This window comes from Cebus imitator, unplaced genomic scaffold (assembly GCF_001604975.1).
Source record: "Cebus imitator isolate Cc_AM_T3 unplaced genomic scaffold, Cebus_imitator-1.0 Scaffold172, whole genome shotgun sequence".
Taxonomy (NCBI): Eukaryota; Metazoa; Chordata; class Mammalia; order Primates; family Cebidae; genus Cebus; species Cebus imitator.
This window is the reverse complement of record NW_016107487.1, coordinates 2,272,720-2,282,214: the sequence shown is the minus strand read 5'-3', so window position 1 is coordinate 2,282,214 and position 9,495 is coordinate 2,272,720. Positions and strand designations below refer to the sequence as shown.

Sequence of the window (9,495 nt, the reverse complement as noted above, 5' to 3'; positions counted from 1 at the left end):
AAACTCAAAACTTTAAAGAGGCATTTTGTACACCTCGAGTTGCTGGTGCGTCAGAGCACCCTGAGGTGACCTACCTTGAAACCACTGTCCCTGAAGTTAGTGGGGCACTTTTTAGAGGACAGCACTTTTTAGCTGTAGGTTTTGTTTCACGAAACGCTGTGGAAATAGAAGTCGAACCGTTTACATTGGAAAAGCTCTGGTGGTGGGCTACCTGAAGGTCACTGATTTCTTTGTGAAAATGCCAGTCTTGCAAGCCTGGCCCGCACAGCGGTGTGTCCCAGAGGAGTGTGCAGTGAGGAGCTCTGCTGTTCCGGGCAGTGCCACCGACGTGGTGGTCAGAAGGTTCCTTAAACAAGGCATGCTTCAGTCTCGTCGAGAAACATCTTTTACACACACACACACACACACACACACACTCTCTCTCTCTCTCTCTCTCTCTCTCTCTCTCACCTAGCCCAGTTAAGCTGTCCCTTAAGAGGCAAAAACGAGGCTAACGCTGCGCTTCATCAGGGTAAGCCTAAGTAGAAGAATTCTTTCATTTCTTTTTCTTTCCTTTTTGGGGTTTGGAAGAGAAACAGGAAGTCAGAGATTCAGAGAAAAGAGCATTCACTCCACAATTGTAAACAGTTTATCTTGTGTCAGTAAATATTTCCAAAAGTCACTGGTGGTATTTGGAACACCAAGACTTTTTCCTGTACCCTGAAGTGAAGATTACTTTCAAATTCAGAATATAGATGTGATAATTTATTTATTCAGCAGTCGGTTAGGTTATATAGTTATATATACCGTCCCAGTGTTATATAGTTCTGTAACATTAGTGGTAGTGAAAAGGATGGTGGCTATTGTATAAAATTAGAATTTTTAACTACCCAAGATGGTGCACTAATAAAACTGTTGCTTTATACTTCTTAACTAACTGCAGTTACCGAATGAAATGAGGGAATCAGATGTCTAGATCTCAGTGCAGACCATCATCCTACCAATTTACCGTTTTGATTTTTTTTATTATGGCCCTCGAATAGGGAATATAGATGTTAAATGCTGATTTAGTAATATTCTTAAGTCTTTGGTACTTCACAATAAAATACATAATTAGCATAACTAAATAAGTATGTTTAACTTTGAATTAATTTATTGTGTCATTAACATAGCAAAGTACCTTCCAGGTAAGATATATGTATAATACTTTTCATATTTGAGGTTAATAGTTACCTCTTAATTTTTTGAGCTAATCATAAAATTCTTGGCGGGGATAACCACAAATAATGGATCATTAAATTTGTAAATGTGATCCTAGTATACTTCCATTTAAACTGTGACTTTTTCTTTAGTCATTTGTAAATATGCGATCTTTTTTTATTGAGATCTTAATATAAGACACAAACTATAAGATTTATCCTTTTAAAGTATACAGTTCACTGGGTTTTGGTATATTCACAAGGTTGTGTAGCCATCACCAATACCTAATTCTAGAATATTTTCATCACCCCAAAAAGAAACCACATATCCATTGTAGTCAGTCTCCACTGCCTTCTCCTCCACAGCCCTTGGCAACCACTAACCTACGTTCTGTCCTTTGTATTTGCCTATTATGGACATTTCATATAAATAGATTCATACAATATGTGGCCTTTTGTGTCTGGCATCTTTCACTTAGCATGTTTTCAAGACTCAACCATGGCTATATTAGTACTGTATTCCTTTTTTATGGCTGAATAATATTCCATTGTATGGATATACCACATTTTATTTTTGAGACAGAGTCTCACTCTGTTGCCCTGGCTGGAGTTCAGTGGTGCAATCTCAGCTCACTGCAACCTCCACCTCCTAGGTTCAAGCAATTCTCCTCTCTCAGGCTCCCTAGTAGCTGAGATATAGTTCCGCACCACCACATCCAGCTAATTTTTGTATTTTCAGTGGAGACAGGTTTTGCCACGTTGGCCAGGCTTGTCTCAAACTCCTGATCTCAGGTGATCCTCCCACCTCAGCCTCCCAAAGTGCTGGGATTACAGGCATGAGCCAAAGCACCCTGATGGATCTACCACATTTTATTCATTCATCTGATGGTGGACACAGGCTATTTCTACTCTTTGGCTGTTATGAATACCGCTGCTCTGAACATTTATATACAAGTTTCAGAGTGGATATGTGTTTCGTCTCTTGGCATATGATCCCATCCCTTGGCATATGACCCAGCAACTCCAATGCCAAGTATAAAGTTACCAATACTTTGTATTGGTATACAAAATATAAAGTTACTCCAATAACTTGATAACTTTATATTTACACTTTTTTGTTTTTTGAGACAGGGTCTCACTCTGTTACCCAGGCTGGAGTGCAGTGTATGATCATAGCTCACTGCTCAAGCGATCCTCTTACCCAGGCCTCTGGAGTAGCTGGGACCACAGATAAGCTCCCTGATGCCCAGCTAATTTTTAAATATTTTGATAGAGATGAGATCTTGCTATGTTGCATAGTCTGGTCTTGAACTCCTGAGCTCAATAAATTGTCCCACCTCAACCTCTCAAACTGTTGGGATTATAGGTGTGAGTCACCATGCTGGCCTGTTTAAACTTTTGAGGAACTGTAAAACTGTTTACGAAGCAACTGTAAAATTTTTACATTCTCACCAACAATGTATGAGGGTCCCAATTTCTCTACATCCTCATCAACACTTGTTGTTAGATGTCATTTTCATTAGAACATCCTATTTGATGTGAAGTGGAATGTTGTTGTGACTTTGATTTGCATTTTCCCTTATAGCAAATAATGTGCTTTTTGGCCATTTGTATATCTTCTTTGGAGAAATGTCTATTCAGATACTTTGCCCAATTTTTATTTATTTATTTATTTTTTATTTATTATTATTATTATTTTTAGAGATGGGGTCTCCCTCTGTTGCCCAGGCTGGAGTGCAATGGTATGAACATGGTTTACTGCGGCCTCAACCTCCTGGGTTCAAGTGATCTTTCTGCCTCAGCCCCCCAATAGCTGGGACTATAGGCATGCACCACCATGCCTGGCTACTTTTTGTGTGTGTGTGTGTGTGTATTTTTATAAAGACAGTGTTTTGCAACATTGCCCAGGCTGGTCTCAAACTCCTGAGCTCAGGCCATCTACTCGCCTCAGCCTCCCAAAGTGCTGGGATTACAGGCATGAGCCACCTCGCCTAGGCCTTTGCCCACTTTTTAATTGGGTTATCTTTTTTCATCGTTGAGTCCTAAGAGTCCTTCATAAATTCTAGACACAAATCCCTGAGATACATGATTTGCAACTATTTTTCCCATTCTGTGGGTTATCTTTGCACTTTCTTGGCAATATCCTTTGAAGCACAAAAATTTAAAAATTTTGATGAAGTCCAATTTATCTATTTTTAATTCCTTGTGCTTTAGGTGTAATATCTAAGTATCTGTTGCCTAATCCAAGGTCACGAAGATTTATACCTGTTTTCTTCTAAGAGTTTAGAGTAAGTTTGTCCAACCTGTGGCCTGTAGACCACATGTAGCCCAGGATGGCTTTGAATGTGGCCCAACACAAATTTGTGAAGCATTATAAGATTTTTTTTTTTTTTGCAATTTTCTTTTTTTTAGCTCATCATCTACAGTTAGTGTTAGTGTATTTTATGTGTGGCCCAAGACACTTCTTCTAATGTGGCCCAGGGAAGCCAAAAGATTGGACACGCTGATTTAGAGCTTTGGCTTGTAACTGTAAGTTTGTGATCCATTTTATGTTATTGTGTATATATGGTACGAGGTGTGGGTCCACATTCATTCATTTGCATATGGATATTCAGTTGTCCCAGCATCCTTTGTTGAAAATACTGTTCTTTCCTCAACTGAATGATCTTATCACTCTTGCCAAAAATCAATGTGAGGCTTTTTTTCTGGACTTACCTTTATTCTGTTTATCTATATATCTATCTTTATGCAAGTACCACACTGTGTAATCAAGCTACTATATAGCTTTGTAGTAAGTTTAAAAATCATAACACGTGAGTTCTCCAACTTTTTAATATTGTTATTTTTTAATATTGTTATGTCTATTCTTCAACCCTTGAATTTCCTGAATATTAATTGTGTTGTGCTGAATTTTTTTTAAGAATAAATATGGCAGAGCTTTCTGAGCCAGAGGGACCAGTAGATTGGAAAGAACGATGCGTAGCTCTGGAGTCCCAGCTCATGAAATTTAGAGTTCAAGCCAGCAAGATACGAGAGCTCTTGGCAGAGAAGGTAAGCTTTCTCCCTAAGCTTTGTTATTAAGTGTCAGCTGTTTAGGGCCTGTTTGGTTTATATTAAATAATCTCAGTACTTTGGGGGTTTAGCTTTATACAAATAATGAATATGACTTAATTTTTGTCAGGTGTTTGAAGCTATATTTGGCATATTCTTTTGCCAGTGTTACGGTAGTTTGGACTTTAAGACAAAAAAAATTTATTTGCAAATGCTAGTGGAGTATGCGAGAATTGCATCTGTTTGATGAATGTAGAATTCATCCATTTCAGAGAGACAGCTATAATTTATTTGATTTTATTAGAGGAGTGTGACAGCTTTGATCTACTAAATGTTTATGAAAATCATATTAAAAGGATGATAGAAGAACATTTTCTATTGATAGTAAAATGTCTTTATACCGTGTTTCAAAGATGCATCTACTTAGGAATCTGTGTTGACTAAGAATATATTACTAAATTCTCACCTGGGCTAGAATTGAGTTTAACATAATTATATGCTTTTCTAATAATATAATTAGAATTTCATTTGTATTACAGAAATTTGTGCAAGTATGTATATAAACCAATAGATTGATTCATTCATTCATTCAGCAAATATTCTTTGAGGGCTAATTATGTGTTAGACACTGTTCTTAATACTACAGTTACATATGTGAACAAGACAACCTATGTTCCTATTTCCAAGGAACTTAGATTCTAGACCTGTGCTGTCCAGTACAGTAGCCACTAGCCACGTGTGGATGTTGAACACTTCAAATAAGTCTAGTTCAAATTGAGATGTGTTGCAAAAGTAAAATAAATACTGGATTTCAAAGTTTTAGCATACAAGAATGTAAAATATCTCAGCAATAATTTTTATATTAATTATATGTTGAAATGATATTTTAGATATTTGGTTAAATAGGCAATATTAAAATTAATTTTACCTACTTTTTACTTTTTAAATGTGTATATTAGAAAATTTAAAATTATACCTGTGGCTTATATTGTATTTCTATTGGACAGCACGGTCGGGATGAATGGATGAATGATTTTAGTGATTATTCAGAACTGATCAGAAGAAGTTACAGTGGTTTCTGAAACTCTAGTCTGGGTAATCCTTTCTTAGTGCGGAATTATTTTAACAAAATTCAGTGAAACATCATTCAGTCTAAACTTTCATGTATATCATCTCAAACTTTTGTGTTTTAACATCTTTGAGGTGGAAGACTAAAGTTACCTAACTCACTTTGAGTCAATGATGACCCAGTAATCAATCAATCAATCCTGTATGTTAGTATGCTTTATTTATTGATATTAGAACAAAATTATAAAAAGTATAGCTTATAAAATCCTAGTGTGAGTATCCCCAAGTTGGAGAAGTTTTTTTCTAACATAACTTAATGACTCAATCTTTTTTTTTCTTTTTTGAGAAGGAGTCTCGCTCTGTCACCAGGCTGGAATACAGTGGCATGATCTTGCGATTCAGGCTTACTGCAACCTCCAACTCCCTGGTTCAAGCGATTCTCCTGCCTTAGCTCCCTGAATACCTGGGACTTCAGGGACACACTACCACGCCTAGCTAATTTTTGTATTTTCAGTAGAGGCAGAGTTTTACCATGTTGGCCAGGGTGGTCTTGATCTCCTGACCTCGTGATCTGCCCGCCTTGACCTCCCAAAGTGCTGGGCTTACAGAAGTAAGCCACCAATGCCTGGCCTACTCATCTTTTATCTTTTGCTGTTCTCTCTATGAAAATCATTTTCCATGTTGTACTATGATTTATCTGGTATTTTCCACAACCACAACTGCCCCATACAATGATTTTTGTCACGATCCACCAATTATGTCCTTGTTATTAAACCTCATGGACACTTCCTAGTTGTTGGCTAAGCCTCTCAGCAGTTGACACTGTTGACTACAGAATCCCTCTCAAAATTTTCCTGATTTTCTTGACTTCTGTTCTCGCTTGGCTTCCTTATGGACTGAATAGAAGGTATACTTACTTGCATTCCAATTAGTTAACCTTTAAATTCTAAATTTTATGGCAACATTTATTCTGTTCTTTAGAAAGCATGTTGCAGCAAGTTTTTCAATGAGTGCCCATTTAAAAAATAGTAAGAGTGTTGTTTTCTCCAGTCATTTCTCTATTAGTAAAATAGCTTTTTTATTATTAATTTTTATGCTATTAGATTAAATGTTTTTTTTTTGTCAGTGAATGAGCAATGATAGGAATATTATTTCAGAATTGCTGTTCTAGTTGTGGTTTCTTTTCTTTTTTCTTTTTTTTTTTTTTTTTTTTTTTTTTTTTTTTTTTTTTTGTATTTTGTATCTGTGACATAAATTCTTTGGCAGACCTAAGAGATGGAATTATTGTGATGTGTTTTACACATTGGAAAGTAGATAAATGTGCCAAGTTACTCATGGCTTCCCAGTAAATATGTTCAACACAAAAATGTGAATAAGGATTTTCATGGTATCTTTGGTTATATTCCATTATGAAATCTTTTTCTCAGGTTTAAAAATTTCTTTTGGTCTTCATCCATGTTTTAATGAAAATACCTAATATTTATTGATTTATTATGTATGTGATAAGCACTGTATAGGCATGGTTTATTTAATTCTTATAGCAACTTTTGAAGTAATATATTTTATTGATTAGGAAACTGATGCTTACTATGCCAAGAAGTCTTCTAAGTGCTTTAAATATGTAACTTTTAAATCCTTATAACTATCCTATGAGGTAGCTACTAATATTATCCACATTTACAGAGGAGGAAACTTAGGCATAGGAAAGTTATTTAACTTGACTGAGTTCACACCAAAAAGTGAGTAATGGAGCCAGGATTCAAACCCAGACATTCTGCCTTTAAAGCCTGAATGCTTAGCCATCGCCCTATATGGCTTTTCTAATTTTCACCTTCCTTGCCTTCTCTGATATATCTAGCCACTCATCCATTCTGTCATCTGTTCAGCCATGCAACATAAAAATCCACGTCTGCTTGGAGGCAAGTCCCTGTGTGTGTTAGTGTGTATGTATGTATGTAGTAATAACAGTTTATATAACATTACGTATTTTTCAAAGCAAACGCTATGGCATCGCTTCTAAGTGCCAACTTGAGTCAAATGTTGCATTCCAGAGACTGGTCTGGTCCTATCCACCGCTTCGGTTTTGTGTTAGGACCAGTCAGCCCCAGGGCTTCTCCCTAAGAGTGCTCTGTACCTTCCCCCTAAATGGATGCAGGCCCAAGGATGAAGATTCTTGAACGAATACTAATTTGGTTCTTCAACTCTTTGCCAGGAATTGTGGCCAACTTCTCTTTCCTGCAACAGTTCTAGTTCTTGGTTCCATTTTATTGGTTCTGGCTATAGGAACCTGCCTCTAAGGGCCAAATATGGTTCCTAAATCTTTACTACAACCATTAACTAATTTAAACCCTGAAGTAACTCTACGAGGTGATTGTTATTATCCCCAATCTAGAGAATTAACATTAAGGCTAAGAGTAATTGAGTGGCATGCCCAATATCACACAGCTAACAAAAAGCAGACCTGCTGTTAGACTGTAGATCTTTCAGTCTTGTGATGCAGGTGGTAGAGTACCTGGCACATGGAAGTAACTCATTATTATTTTCCTGTGTCTTTCCGAATGGACACACTGGCTAAGTGAACAGGGAGGTGACCTAAATGTAGTGTGTGTATGGGAGGGCGGGAGGGACAGAGAGAGAAAGAGAGAGACAGGGTCTCATTCTGTCACTCAGGCTAGAGTGCAGTGGCACGATCTTGGCTCACTGCAACCTCCACCTCCTGGATTCAAGTGATTTTCCCATCTCAGCTTCCCAAGTAGCTGGAATTACAGGCACGGGCCACCACACCCAGATAATTTTGTAGTTTTGGTAGATGGGGTTTTGCCATGTTGGGGAGGCTGGTCTTGAACTCCTGACCTCAAGTGATCCCCCCCACCTCGGCCTCCCAAAATTCTCAGATTACAGGTGTGAGCCACCGTGCCTGGCCTTAAATGTAATTACATATTGATAGCAGATGTATTTCTGAATTTTTTAAGGAAAAATATGTGAGATGATCTAGAGTATTTTTATAATTACAGATGAATTTCAATTATATATACCCTATTTTTTTTGGAGATGAAGTTGAATAATACATGGGATCTTTTAGAAAAATTGTTTTGCACCTATTTTTTTTCATCACAGTTTCCAAGTAACTTAGAATATTGAAGCTTGTGAAGAAAAAGGCCTTATTGAAGTCCTGGGCAAGTGCTGCTGTAAGTGGGAGAGGTCTTTAGAGGAATTTAAGGAATGGTGTTGGAAATATCCCTAGTATGCCAAATATAAACTCTTCAGGGAAGCTGAGATTTAAGTAGTTTTCCTACTTTACAGTATTAGTAGTTAGTTTTCTGAGTCAGGGAGGGAAAAGGGAAAGTTCCTTTGCAAGTTGAAGTGAAATGAGATAAATTTTCAGTGAAAAGGAAAGGGAGAAAAATATGAAGAATTTTTCCTTTGGACATCAGTCTGGCTCGCATAACCTCATGCTGCCTTTACCTGATGCGGCATTGCCATCTGGAATTTCCTTCCACTTGGCATTTCTTTTGTGAATATGATCTGTTTGAAGCAGCCTTGGATTGCCTCATAGGAATAAGAAGTCCTTGGACAGCACAGCATATGCTTTTACCCAACAATCAAGTACAATATCATGTTAACCTATTCAAATTATACATTCCCTCAGTTGCTCTATTGGCTTGCCTAATATTTCACAGCACCTAATGGAAATTCTACGTATACTAACAAAGGGACTATATGGAATAATTTAAATGTCACTTTTTTGGTTACTAGTTGACAATATTATTTATTATAACAACATAAAATAATGTTTGGTGGTAGAATCCTTCATGGGGTCTGTGGGGGCCATGTGGTAGGGAACTGCTGTCCTTATCAGTGGGTATGAAGGGCCCATAGGATTCCACCTAAATTAACCAATCCATTAGACAAATTTATTGTACATGATCCCTTTAACAATGAGAGGCTTTATGAGTATACAGGCTCAGTAGCAACTTTCCCTCTGCCACTTGCTGCTAAGTTCACTTTGGCTACAGAGGATACTTCTGTAGTAGTAAGTTAAGCACTAGGCTTAGAATTTGCTGCTTCATTTTGTTATTACATAATTGGCCTGTTCATAAAAAAATTATTTTTGCCCAAAGCCTGATATGGGGCAATAGATCATTTCAGGTATTTTCTTTCTTTCTTCTTTCTTTCTTTCCTTTCTTTTCTTTTCTTT

The 9,495-nt window shown here is 37.1% G+C and overlaps 1 protein-coding gene across 2 annotated transcripts in view; it reads left to right on the top strand.

Moving 5' to 3' along the window:
• Window positions 1-9,495, top strand: part of PLEKHH2 (pleckstrin homology, MyTH4 and FERM domain containing H2) — a 141,985-nt gene that overhangs the window by 933 nt on the left and 131,557 nt on the right. For both annotated transcript variants that reach the window (XM_037744409.1, XM_017544855.2), the window contains exon 2: window positions 4,100-4,229. In XM_037744409.1, coding sequence (XP_037600337.1) covers window positions 4,107-4,229 — 123 coding nt within the window. In that variant the 5' untranslated portion in view covers window positions 4,100-4,106. The remainder of the gene's footprint in view (window positions 1-4,099; window positions 4,230-9,495) is intronic.